A 14214-nucleotide genomic window follows, 5' to 3' on the forward strand; every position below is an offset into this window, starting at 1 on the left:
TATGGCAGTAACAAGGGACATAAAAGGGCATGAAATAAAAGTAAAATGTTGCAAGCCACCCTTGATGAGTTCATTGAGAACTTGAAGAAAAACTTCATTGATAGTTGAGAAAATGTCTAGAACGTCTCATTCTCTTGGAAGGAAGAATAACTCAACTTCAATGCTAGTTGTATACTTGTATGATACATGGTTCATATCCTAGTTGGTTGAGGACTTGGCTTGCATAAAGTCTTATTCGAGTTTATTATAGAGTAATTAAAAAAACACATCAGTGAGTCGAACTCAAAACATTTCATTTACAACTTATATAAGTAGAACATATAATCATTAGCAACGCGGAACATAATTACAACATTTTTAGAATTTCTTTTTGGGGTCTATACAATATTTGAGAACTTAAACAATTGGAAAAGGAGCTTTGATTTACAAATTGGTGAAAAATATGGACTTGCTACGAGTTGTGTTCTATGTCTCATAGGTGGGGGCATTGCAGAAACTTCACATCCACAACCATGCAAAACCCATCCAAAAATAAGTTCCAGATAGGCCTTAACGGATGAGGCGCGCCAAAACCCATCTCTCTCTCTCTCAGTCTCTCACTCTCTCTCTCTCTGCAACTACCAACTTCAACTATGGCATTCCCTTTATCCTCCGCCACCATCTCTCACAACCTCTCCTTCAATGCCTCCATCGCTCCCTCCACTCGCAGGCTTAGTTTCGGACCAGCCCATTTCATATTCTGCTTCAACAGGATCGACCCACAAAAATTGGGCCGCTCCAGAGTCCATTGCATCTCCAACAAGAATCTATCAGAGGTTGGTTTTGATCCCAGTCATACACCCCAGTTATGGGATTTAGCTACCTCAGTACTACTGTTGTAGTTTCAGTACCGAATTTTACAAATTACGATTCTTTCATGCGGATTCAATTGTTGTTTTTGTCATTATATATGGAATTGTTGATGGGGTTCGTTCGGTACATTGATATATCGATACATCAAGTAGACAAGTTTGATACACAGGAGTAAATTGGCTCCATGCATTGATCGACTTGCTTAGCATGATCCCGAGTTAGTCTACTATTTAAGAAGCTGGTTTACTAAATACTAATGTAGAACAGAATGTAGTAAGCCCTATGGTACTAAAGCATCTTGGCTTCTTTTTAATGGGATAATATGTTCAGCAGCTTTCAAATTTTATTGGTTTTCCGTCCATTGTTTCAATTACTTCTTGCCAGAAATTAGTGTTATTCTTCTGGCATGGGATGATTTTCAGTGTCTTAAGAGATTATTTTGTTCGTGTAATGCATGAACAGATGATTTTGTTGTTCTTTGCGATGTTTTTCTTCTTTTGAAATGAGTTTTCAGTCATGCAGGAACTTGAAGACCAACGTAGTACTCTTACCAATTCCTACATGTCAACTAATGGATATAAAAAGAAACTTGAGAGTTTAATTGCTGTGATCCTTGTGGTTGTCCAAATATCCTCTCCGCTTCCTTTGGTTGGTTGGGAGTTTTGGCCTATATCACCTGCGAATGCGGTTCTTTATTCTCCAGACACTAAGGTTCCCAGAACAGGAGAGTTAGCTTTAAGGAGGGCTATACCTGCAAACACAAACATGAAGGCCATGCAGGTTGTTATTGATTATTGATTTTAATAATGTTCCCTATTGTTCAAAGTTAATCAGTTTGGGATGCACTTGCTTCGATTTCTAGGATTCTCTGGAGGAGATACTTTACTTGCTGAGAATCCCACAGAGAAAGCCTTATGGAACCATGGAGGGGAATGTGAAAAAAGCTCTAAAGGTATACTTTGCTTCTGTTCCAGGACTGCTACCTGGCAGCAAATTCTGTACATATGATCTGCCTACTTTTTTAGACTGACTGTAATTGTGGAGATAATAACATGTAGAAACGACATGCTCTTTTGAGCACTTGTATTCTTACATTCATTATACATTGCATGTATGTTGTTTAGCCTACCTATGTTTGATTTAATATTCTTAGTTCTTGTTTCTTTTCCTTAGATAGCAACAGATGAAAAGGACTCAATTTTGGCAAGTGTACCCACAGACTTGAGGGAGAAGGGTTCCACCTTATATGCATCTCTTATCGATGGAAAGGTATGCAAAGGTCCATTGGAAGAAAAAGGAAACATTCATGAGAAGGCAGTTAGCACTATATTATTTCTTTCTTGCATTGTGACACAATATTATATTTGATGAACGAATAGGTAAAAAAAGAACATTGATATTATTGTTATGAGCACATTTTTAGGCTCAAAACATCACTGTTACAATTCTACACTTCATTTTCTTTTAGATGTTTTCCGAGGTCAAATTGACTATTGTTTTCTTGTTAGTCTTTTTTGGCTGATTGGCCAGAAGTCAAAGTTCTTGTTGGTCTAAAGGTTTTGTCTAAGAAAAAAACTTGTTTATAACTTGTTTATGTTGCTCCACATATAATATGTACACTATCCAAAGCCTAGCTGCCCATCATTAACTGTAGAGAAGAAAAGAAGCACGGGAGTAGATGTATGGTTCTGCATGTTACTTGACATAATTATGAAAGTTTGAATGGCATGAAGTTAGGCTATTCACTGCAGAGACTGTAAGAATGTTATTGAATTTTTCTTAGTTTTCCAGAATGGATTGCAAGTTCTTCTTGGATATATAAAGGATAAGGATGCAGATAAAGTATCTGTGGCCCTTGCCTCTTCACTGGATACTATAGCTGAGCTGGAGTTATTACAGGTAAACACAACCAATCAATAGCATTAGGTTCCAGTTTTAGACTTGTTACATAGATATATCAAAATCAACATATGGATGCTTTTTCAAAAGAATAACATGAATTGTGTTGAAGTCATAGAAATTGTAAAAAAGATTGGCAATGTATTCATTTCTCTTATATATACAGGGGCTAATTATACAATGACATGTCTAAAATCACAATTTGATATTCTGTGCAACAGGCTCCAGGCCTGTCATTCTTGTTGCCTGAGCAATACCAGAGATACCCAAGGTCAGTCTTATCTCCGTAGTTGCTTTTATGAGTGATATTCTTCATCTGTTTGGGGGATGATACTATTGAAAGCTAAATTAGTCAGCCATTTGAAACAGTCCCTTATGAAATACATTTAGGTATGCAAACGTTCAAAGTTTTAGTACATATTATCATTTCCAAAATTTGTAGTCTAATTTACAAGTTTCCTCTTACAGCTGATTATGGATGATTATTGAGCCAAATAAATCATTATCTTACAGCTGATTATGGATGATTGTTGAGCCAAATAAATCATGATTTTTTTTTTTAAGCAGGTCTTTGGATCCTGTTGTTTTATACTAGATCTCTAGCTAATAAGTATAATGATGCAAAGGGACAAAACACAAATATGGTTTTTCCAAATGTTTAATGGTAACTGTAGTGGTCTGCTTATCAGTCTTGCATTCAGAGATTCTTCATTGAATGCGAGGATATCTTTGATCTTGAAGTTGCATTTCAATACTCCCACCAAAGATTCTTTTGATATACAACTGACTTGCCAAACCCATGTTTGAAAGACCTCCACATATGTTATGTGTGTGTTTTACATTGGCATTTTGTGTACTATAGTAGAATATCATTATTTTCTTTAAGACTTGTAGGCTTACAGGGAGAGGAACTGTTGAATTAACCATTGAGAAAGGTGACGGTTCAACATTTTCTGCAGAAGCTGGTGGTGAACCAAGAAAGTCAGCCAGTATTCAGGTATAATAAATTTAGTAATTTACTGAAGGTTTGTGTTATGTTCCTTTTATGGTTATATGAAGTGAATACACAGGAATAGAATATCTTGAACCTTCTGTCTTGTGTTTTTCCTTGTTACTGTTGTGTTCAGTTTCTTGGTGAATGAGTAAAAACAAATTGCCGGTATATTTTTAGAACTATCTCCACTTTTCCGGACAATTTGAAGACATATATACTAGCTAGGTACAACCTTTGGCCTTGGTATTGATGCTCAAAAACCCAATCAGAAGATCTCATGTCAGAGTTTCTTCTGAAGGTGACACACATAATCAGAACAGCTTTAAAACATGAAATATTATATAACTAGACTAGCCTTTGTCCCCATACAGGTGTCATGTTCATCTGTTAGATTTATTTAGCTTTACTTCTGTAGTAAATATGCACCTTTTACCCAGAATCTTGTTTCTCTTTATAGGCTTATGACTGTGCAAACAATAATAGGATGATGATGCAAAATATCACAGCAAGAACATAAGGAAACCACAGCACACACGAACACAGAATTTTATAGAGGTTCGACAAAAACTTTGCCTACGTCCTCTGTGTGATCTCTCTTGAGAATCACTAGCACTATGGAGAATAACAACTTGATTACAAGTACTTATTGAAATCCCTATGCTAATCCCCAACCCCTTTGCTAGATCTCTCTATCACCCTTGGCTCTACCTGCCCCTGTGTTTATATGTAGCTGAGAACTCTCTGAGATCTCTCTTTGATCTCTTCTCTGATCTGAGGACACCTTATGTGACCTCCTGCAGCCCTATTTATAGATTGTAGGTGCTGGTTACAAACATGTCACATTAGGATTCCTAAAACTATTAGAACAAGGAAAGAGAGCTAGCTTTTCTATTCCTAACTAGAATAGAACTTACTTTCCAGGTCTAAATCAATAGGAATAACTGTTCCTATTCCAAAACCCATTAGGATAATCCTAATCAACTTGGACATATCAACGAGCCAAATTCACAACAATCTCCACCTTGGTGAGTTGATACCAAACTGATTGCTGCAACCTCCAGGATATCTTGTACTTCTCGAAGTAATCCTGAAACCTTCAAGAACCTTCACCTTGGCAAGACTCTTCTTGCCTCAACACACCTCTAGTGAGGAGGTGCTCCACCTCAATCTCAACATGCTGTAAGAATGAGCAGGTTCAAGTAACACTTGAACTCCTCCATGGCAATGGTCCTGGTCAAACAATCTGAGACATTCTCCCTTGAATGAACTTTCTCAATTGTTATCTTCCTTGAGTTGACCCAACCTTCGCTGCGATGACTACGAACATCAACGTGTTTCGTCTCTGCTTGAAACACTTGATTCCTTGTCAAATTGATGACCCCATTCTTCACCACAACAACTTGTTGAATTCCAAACTCACTCAATAACCCATTAAGCCATAATGCTTCTGCGGAAGCTTCTGTTAGTGCCATGCAATCTACTTCAGTGGTAGACAACGTCGTAGCTGATTCTTTAGTTGCTCTACAACTCACTAAACCTTCACCACAAGTCAAGACATTACTTGTTGCAGGTCTTCTCTTGTCTAAGTCTCCTGCCAAATCTGAACCCTCATGACCAGCATTGCATGCTTGTTCTTGTTGTCTTTCAAACACATATCCATGCTCCTTGGTGTCTCTCAAGTAATACAGAATCCACTTCACTGCTTGCCAGTGACGTCTATCCGGATTCGCCATATACTTTGACACAACGCTCAATGCTTGAGCTAAACCTGGTCTTGTGCAGATTCTAGCATACATGAGACATCCCACTACTCTTGCATAAGACACATTCATCATCTCATCTAACTCCTTCGTAGACGATCTCTGCACACTCAACTGGAAGTGTGCTACCGGTGGAGTAGACACGGGTTCATATAACAGCCATATTTTTCCCGCTTCTCTGTCCCTCCTTATCCTCACTCCTAGGATTTGTTGTGCAGCTTCTAGATCCTTTATGTCTAATTCCTTCCCTAGTTGTGCCTTTAACTTCGAAATTCTAGACATATCCTGACATGTAGTTAACATGTCACCTAAATAAAGTAGCAATAGTAAAACCATACTATCCTTGAACACATGATGATAAACGCAGCTATCCGCTGGTGAGATTTGGTCATAATCGACCTTTACTTTCTGCGAATACTCCTTGGCCAATACCCGAGCTTTGAATCTCATGGCTTCCTTATCATGCATTCCTTCCTTTTTCCTATAAACCCACTTACAGCCAACCTGATTTCTTTCTTTGGGCTTAGGAACCGACTCCTGAACCAAGTCCTTCTGTATGGACTTCTTCATCTGTTCTAACATAGCTCCCATCCAACTTTCTTGTACATCATTTGCTATAGCTTCCTGATACGTGGTTGGATCTCCTGGACTGAAACTTAGAGCATACTTGTCCAATGCTATGCTTCTCTGAAACTCCTGCCCAAGTGACTGACGAACTGAGTCGTAGGTTCGCAGTGCTAATTGCTCCACCTGAGCTTGTATTAATGACTGTTGTTGTTGCTCTAAGACTTCATCCTCGATAACCCCTTTATCATGCTCCACCTGCTCAATTTGCTCCACCTGAGCTGGAGTTTCTTCCATGATCCCTTTGGTTAGAGGAACTTCGGTTGCTTTCTCTACAACATCAGTCTTCTTCTTCACCTCACTTGTCTTGACTTCATCGAACGGCATTGTCTCCTCATCAAAAATGACATGTCTACTTAGAACCCTTTTCTTGCTGACAATATCCCATAACTTGTAGCCCTTTACTCCTTTCTCAACTCCGAGAAATATGCACTTGCGTGACTTTGGCTTGAGTTTGGTTTGCTCATTGTTGGAAATATGAGCATATGCACTGCTACCAAACACCCTTAAGTTAGAATAGTCAACTGGTTCTCCAGACCATACCTCCTCTGCACACTTGAAGTCCAAGACTTTTGATGGTGACCGATTAACCAAGTAACACGCATGGTTAACTGCATCTGCCCAAAACGTGTCCGGTAATCCTGCATGCAGCCGCATGCTTCTTTCTCTCTCCAAGAGAGTTTTATTCATCCTTGTAGCAGCTCCGTTTTGTTGGAGATTCTCTTTCACCGTGAAGTGTCTCGTGATTCCTTCATCCTTGCAAAATTGTAAGAACCTTTTCATTCTATATTCACTGCCACCGTTACTTCTCAAATACTTGATTTTTCTGCCTGTTAGATTTTCTACTTCTGTTTTCCACTCCTTAAACTTGGTGAAAACCTCGGATTTCTCCCTCATAAAGTAGACCCAAATCTTCCTCGAAAAATCATCTAAAAAAGTAACAAAATACTTGAAGCCTCCCATAGACCTTACTGTTGCCGGGCCCCATACATCTGAGTGAATATAATCCAGCAATGCTTTGCTTTTGTTCTCACAATTTGCTAACTTGAATGCCACCTTCTGCTTCCCAAGAGTACAATCCTTGCAGAAGTTCAGTTTGCAGACACTGACACCTTCTAGCTTACCTTTCTTGTGGAGTTCCTGCATTCCTCTTTGACTCATGTGCCCAAGGCGATGATGCCATAGCTCAGTCTTGTCTTTTACCTCAACAGAAATTACAACTCCCCCTATTATTGCAGTCCCTTGAAGCTTGTATAAGTTGTTAGATTGAATGTTGCCCTTCATCACAACAAGTGATCCCTTAAGAACTTTGAGTCTTCCCTCTTCAGAGCAATACCTATATCCGGCCTTGTCCAAAGTACCCAAAGATATCAAGTTCTTCCTTAACTTAGGAATATATCTGACATTCTCCAGCGTTCTAACAACTCCGTCATGCATTCTGATTTTCACTGATCCAATACCTAGGATCCTACACGGTGAGTCATCTCCCCTAAAAACTTCTCCACTGCTACTGTCCTCAAATGTGTCAAACCATTCTCGGATTGCACACATGTGGAATGTACAACCGGTATCCAAAATCCAATTGCTGAAAGCACTGGAGCTGGATGTTACCACAAGGAGTTCACCGTCATCTTTATCTGGTTTGATGACTACATTGGCTGTGTTTGAACTCCCTGCCATCGCCTCTGCTCTCATCTTCCCTTCTTTGCAGTTTCTTTTCAAGTGGTCGGCAGCACCACATTTGAAGCAACCTATCTTGTATTTTTCCTTGGATTTTGATGTACCCCTGTTACCAGATTTATCCTTCTTACTTGTCAACTGACCTGTCTCCTTGCCCTTGACATGAATGCCTCCTTCTTGAGAGCTTTCGGTCTCCCTACTCATCTTAAAATAAGATTGAATAGCTTCGGTAATCTCACCGTACTTGAGAGAATCCTTACCGGAAACGAGTCTGGTGATGAAGTGCTCGAATGAAGCTGGTAAACATCTTAGCAGCATAAGTGCTTTCTCCTCATCTTTATACCTCACATCCACCTTTGATAAATTGGCAACACAAATCTGAAATTTATTCAGATGATCCTGCAGATCCCTGCCTTCTTCCATCCGAAGACTATAGAGTTCGTCTTTCAAGAAGAGTTTATCCGCGTCAACCTCTTTGACATTGTCCAATGTCTTACTGCTGTCCATATTCTCACCAATATGAACCTTACCCGCGTAAACCTTCTTGAGATAATCCCAGGTCTCTTTGCTGTTCATATTCTCACCGGCACTAGCCAATACATGAACCAATACATGATCAGCAAGATGTAGCTCTATAAAGCTCTTTGCCTTCTTGTCCATCTTCTGCCAAACCTTGTCTGCCATATCAGCTGCCTTATTCTCTATCCCGAGAATAGCCTCGTACAGACCTTGTAGAATCAGGACACTTTTCATCTTCCTCTGCCATAATGTGAAGTTATCCTTCCCATTCAACATAATGGGCATCACATTGCTGCCTGTGTCTGCCTTGTCATCTGCCATCTCAGAAACACCTTGAGCCTAAGCTCTGATACCACTTTGTAGTAAATATGCACCTTTTACCCAGAATCTTGTTTCTCTTTATAGGCTTATGACTGTGCAAACAATAATAGGATGATGATGCAAAATATCACAGCAAGAACATAAGGAAACCACAGCACACACGAACACAGAATTTTATAGAGGTTCGACAAAAACTTTGCCTACGTCCTCTGTGTGATCTCTCTTGAGAATCACTAGCACTATGGAGAATAACAACTTGATTACAAGTACTTATTGAAATCCCTATGCTAATCCCCAACCCCTTTGCTAGATCTCTCTATCACCCTTGGCTCTACCTGCCCCTGTGTTTATATGTAGCTGAGAACTCTCTGAGATCTCTCTTTGATCTCTTCTCTGATCTGAGGACACCTTATGTGACCTCCTGCAGCCCTATTTATAGATTGTAGGTGCTGGTTACAAACATGTCACATTAGGATTCCTAAAACTATTAGAACAAGGAAAGAGAGCTAGCTTTTCTATTCCTAACTAGAATAGAACTTACTTTCCAGGTCTAAATCAATAGGAATAACTGTTCCTATTCCAAAACCCATTAGGATAATCCTAATCAACTTGGACATATCAACGAGCCAAATTCACAACAACTTCGTAGAGTTATATATAGGTCAATATCTGTAACTTATATACATCCTTGACAATTTTTGAAGGTCAAGTAAATGAAAGATTTACCGTAGCAGTTTCTGGTTAACACAATGCATAAGCTTGTAGTTTACTAGGTGATTTAGAATCAGTAGATCAAGGATCGAGTTTTTATATTGAATGCTTAATAACCTCTGCTTTAGGAACTTAGGGGCTAGGTTTAAGTGGTAGCCTGGACTCTCACACACACACACACACACAGTTTGATATTTTCAGAGGTAAAATGAATGCCTGGCACCCACATTGACTGTGAAAATATTTAATGATCAAATACTGATCGGTAACCTTTGTACAGGTTGTTATAGATGGATATTCAGCACCATTAACAGCGGGTAATTTCGCAAAACTGGTAAGGTAGTTAAACACGTGAACCTCACATTGGCCTCATGGAATTATCTACATTTTGTGAATAGATGTGCTTATTGGTGCTTCACCCCTTTAAATTTTTCATCCGCACTGGTTCATCCATATGTTCTAAGGCCAACTAAAAGTGTCTAGAAATGTTAATTTAATCTTGTAAGATCCACATCATATCCAACATTTGGTCTTTAATGTTTATTTTATCACACTCTATTTGCAATTATTTCTCAAGCAATGACATTATTTCACCAACATGATGTTACAATTTGGGTACTTGTGGTTTTGCAATTTATATTCTGTGAAAAGTTTTTGTCCAATGTCTCAAACTGACAAGTTTATAACGAGGTTATGTTAACTATTAATAAGCTTCATGTTTGGTGACTTGGTGTCTTGGTCTATGTTGGAAGCAATGATAGGGACATCCATTTATACAAGTTCTGAGGGGAAGGTATAAAAACCTCAGTATTATCAAATAGATGTCATAGATAGTCCAAAATGTAGAGATGAAATTCGGTTAAAGTAGATAAACTCAAGCAGTTTTTGTTGAGTTCACTTCTCTTTCTTCCATGCCATACATCATCAAATCAATGCTTAACTATGCCAACCCATTTTTCTTATCCTTGTTTAGTTGAACTAGCTGATGATAATTCTGCCAGCCTTCATCTAAGCTTTAGTATTTGGCTATGATAGTCCTTGTGAAATTTTATTGTTTTTCAAATAATAAACAGGATGAAACATGTCTAACAATCTAAATATCTTTAGGTAAGTGATGGGGCATACAATGGGGCAAAGCTCAGCTCGACCGACCAAGCTATTCTCTCAGATAGTGGTTTTGACAAGAACAGTGGTTCTAGTGTTCCTTTAGAAATCAAGCCATCTGGGCAATTTGAGCCCTTGTATAGAACAAAATTAGATGTCCAGGTATGCTTATGCTTTATGCCATTACAACAAGCATATGCTATTACAACTCATCAATGGTGAATATGTGATATCCCTTTTCATAATTACTTTGATTAGTTGATTCATGCTTACTTTATGGTCATTATCTTTTCTATTTCTCGTGGAAGGACGGGGAATTGCCAGTTCTTCCGCTATCTGTTTATGGATCACTTGCTATGGCACATAGTGAAGACTCTGACGAGTACTCCTCACCATATCAGTTTTTCTTCTATCTTTATGATAAAAGAAATGTAAGTGCAAGCAACACTGTTTAAGTTAATCATCTAATTGGAGCTCTGAACCCTAACATTTAGAAGTTTGAATCCATCAGTTATTTCATGATTCATCCATCTCTTGTTTTCTTCTTCACCATTTCATCTACATTATGATGTAACTTTATCCTATAGGCTGGCTTGGGAGGATTATCATTTGATGAAGGAGAATTTTCAGTTTTTGGGTAATGTATCTTGACTCCTAAATTTCTTGTGGGTAAATAACTTGGGTATTTCGATAAAGAAATTCCCGGTTTTCCTTTTCACTCATTATATACAATTTTTAATATGCAGATACACAACAGTTGGGAAAGATATTCTTTCACAGATAAAAACTGGAGATGTGATTCGATCTGCAAAGCTGGTCGAAGGTGAAGATCGTCTAGTGTTGCCAAATGAGAAGTGATTTGTTCTCTTGCCACACCAGGACTTCTTTCATTCTTTACATCTGTTGTGTTTTAGTCGACTTTTAGAAGGTAGCAGCAGCAGCCTGATTTTCTTGGTGCAGGTTGTTGTACCTGAACTTCTCCTCCCCTTCCTCTTGTATCGACAATATAAATATTAACAAATTACATATAAGTTATTGACAAAAAATAACTTAACAAATACATTCTCTAAAGATTGAATTATATCTTACAAATAAGGACAATGTGTTCTCCACTTGCCACATGTCATGAGTTAATTTACTTTTTTGCCCTTAACTATTTCTTTTGACTTCTAATCCCTTTATAAAGATTAAATCTTATAAATAAAGACAATCTGCTCTCCACTTGCCACATGTCATGAGTTAATTCACTTTTTTACCCTTAACTACTTTTTTTGACTTTTAATCCTCTTATTTTACTTTTTTTTTTTTTCTAAGAATAATCTGTTTATGTTACTTTTTTTTTCCTTCAGAATAATTCCTTTAGGTTACTTCAAAAAACCTCACTCTCCTACTTCTCTCATCTCATCGTCTAATCCTGTTACTGCACTCGTCCAATCCTGTTACTGTACTCGCTGCACTCATACTCGTCCAGTTATGCTACTCGTGTTCTGCTCCTGTATTTGTCCTCGCCTAATCCTGCTACTGCACTCGTCCAATCCTGCTACTGCACATGTACACTCATACTCGTCTAGTTCTGCTACTCGTGTTATGCTACTGTACTCGTCATCGCCTAATCCTGCTACTGCACTCGCTGCACTCATACTCGTCCAGTTCTGCTGCTGCACTGGTACTCGTGTTTTGCTACTGCACTCGTCATCACCTCATCCTGCTACTACACTAGTTCAATTATGCTACTACACTCGCTGCAATGAACCATAAACAATGAATATCATATCATTAACATAAACCATAAATTATAAAGTAGCAGATCAATTCAATTTAAACAGTAGCATATCATATCATTGATAGTAGCAGATCCAGCAACTGGAAAACATATCATTGACATAAACTATAAACTATATAGTAGCATTCGATATGAAACCAACCAATGCAGTAACAGAGAAGTGGAAGCCAATCAAAGTTGTAGCTGAAAAAGAACATGGCTATGAAATAAATATCCGAGATACATAGTTGTACGGTTAGTTTCTGTTAACCATTTTAATGAGAATATTTAAGTTTACAAAGACTAATAATGTTGCAAGTTCCAACCGCTGGGTGGTAAGTCATTCCTAGCAGTTGAATAACTTTTTAGTTAGTTGAGGGGCTGTAATTAGTTAGCATATTAGAAGTCTGTGAAATGGCGTGAGGGCTCTGTTGAAAGGAATGAGGTGTATGAATAACAATGATTCAATGAGAAGAATTCAAACATAATACTTTCTAATTTATTAACTGTTAAGGAACAAAAAATAATAGAAACCATCTAATCCTTTGAAATATGGATTATATTCAAGCTAATATTCGGCAGGCGAGATCTGTTCTTATAGCAGCATAGGATGTGAAGCTAGAATACTTGAATTGTAACGGGAAGAAGCAATCACCATGTAGGCAGCATGTAAAGAAAAATATAGCAGTAGCAACAGTAAGGAATAATTTAGGATTAATTTCAGTTTACCCTTCTGAGGTTTGGCGGTGTCATCATGTCACCCCCAAACCTTAGGGGGGTAAACTGAAATTAATCCAATAATTTAACAGAGCCAACAACAAGAACTTGACAAAAACCGAGCTTTACATGAACAATCTTCCCTCTAAAATTTGTTTTTGAGAGTATTTTAATGTTTGGAACAGAACACATCTCAATCATAAACATGAACTTACATCCTTCAATGTACAAAGTATCTCGTGACCATGCTCATCCTAACATCCCACCCAAATAAAACTCCTACAAGAAAATCTGCTCCATTATTATGCCAGAAAATTTCCACCGATCCAGTGTATATATCTATTGCATGTAAAAAGGCCTCGCTAGCATACAATTATAACAACTCCAGAAAAAACTAAACTAGCGTTTCAATTATGAATGCCCAGTAGTGATAACATTATCAAACCAAAATTTTTTGGTCCAAATACTATTAATTTAAGCAAATTGCTTACTTTTTTACAGAAATTTCCAACCCTCAAACCACTTAAAACAATCAAACCCTCTAACCATAACATCAACACAACAGTAAACTCAATTAATAGACATAATATGAGAACCCAGAAAAAACATTGCCATAAAAAAAAATGTGCAAAGAAAACAAACTCAGAAGTTGCAAAGACATATAGCAAATCCTAAAAGGTGTTTTGGGTCTGTTTGCGACACAGTAGCAAGCAAACAAGAAGCTCAATCAAACAAAACAGAGACACAGTAGCAAACAAACAAGAAGCTCAATCAAATACAACTAGCAAGCAGATCACATATAGAGCTGTACACGCAATGCTTCTCTATGATACGTAATCAAATCAACACAAGCATAATTTCACAACCAACTCACATCAGGAGACCATTATTGACCCTCCGCCATTCTGCAAATGTTGCTATCCTTCCCATCCAACCCAACTACCCGAAATCAACCCAATAAGTAACTCTACTCCTACTCCTACTACTCCAACCTCCTCTCACTCTTTCACTCTTGCTTCGCTTCCTCCATTTTCTCCGAAATCAACCCAATAAGTAACTCTATTGCTACTCCTACCTCATTTTTTCATATCCTAATTCGAAGAAACATAAACGAAGGCAACAAAATTGGAGTAAGGGCTTACCTTACCGACCTCCATTGGAGCCAGATTCAAGTTGAGCTGCTTCGGAGATTTTGCAGTGTGTTTGGGATCCGTCGCTGGAGTTTTTAGGGTTTCTGATTTGGGTTTGCGTTTTGGGATTTCAGTTTTTGG

The 14214-nt window shown here is 38.1% G+C and overlaps 1 protein-coding gene across 2 annotated transcripts; it reads left to right on the forward strand.

The window, feature by feature from the left end:
- The first annotated feature begins 478 nt into the window (after positions 1-478).
- On the forward strand, positions 479-11585 carry LOC133727776 (peptidyl-prolyl cis-trans isomerase CYP37, chloroplastic). Of its 2 annotated transcripts, none has more exons than XM_062155178.1 (12): positions 479-815; positions 1375-1632; positions 1715-1804; positions 2026-2121; positions 2644-2751; positions 2973-3022; positions 3646-3748; positions 9641-9694; positions 10468-10626; positions 10773-10895; positions 11052-11101; positions 11211-11585. In XM_062155178.1, the coding sequence occupies exons 1-12, from the start codon at positions 633-635 to the stop codon at positions 11320-11322; spliced, it is 1386 nt and encodes a 461-aa protein (XP_062011162.1). In that variant the 5' UTR covers positions 479-632; the 3' UTR covers positions 11323-11585. The 2 variants fall into 2 exon arrangements, with proteins under 2 accessions (XP_062011162.1, XP_062011163.1); XM_062155179.1 differs by having other exon boundaries at positions 675-815; positions 1367-1632.
- Positions 11586-14214: the final 2629 nt, after the last annotated feature.

The sequence above is a fragment of the Rosa rugosa genome, chromosome 2 (genome assembly GCF_958449725.1).
Source record: "Rosa rugosa chromosome 2, drRosRugo1.1, whole genome shotgun sequence".
NCBI classification, from domain to species: domain Eukaryota; kingdom Viridiplantae; phylum Streptophyta; class Magnoliopsida; order Rosales; family Rosaceae; genus Rosa; species Rosa rugosa.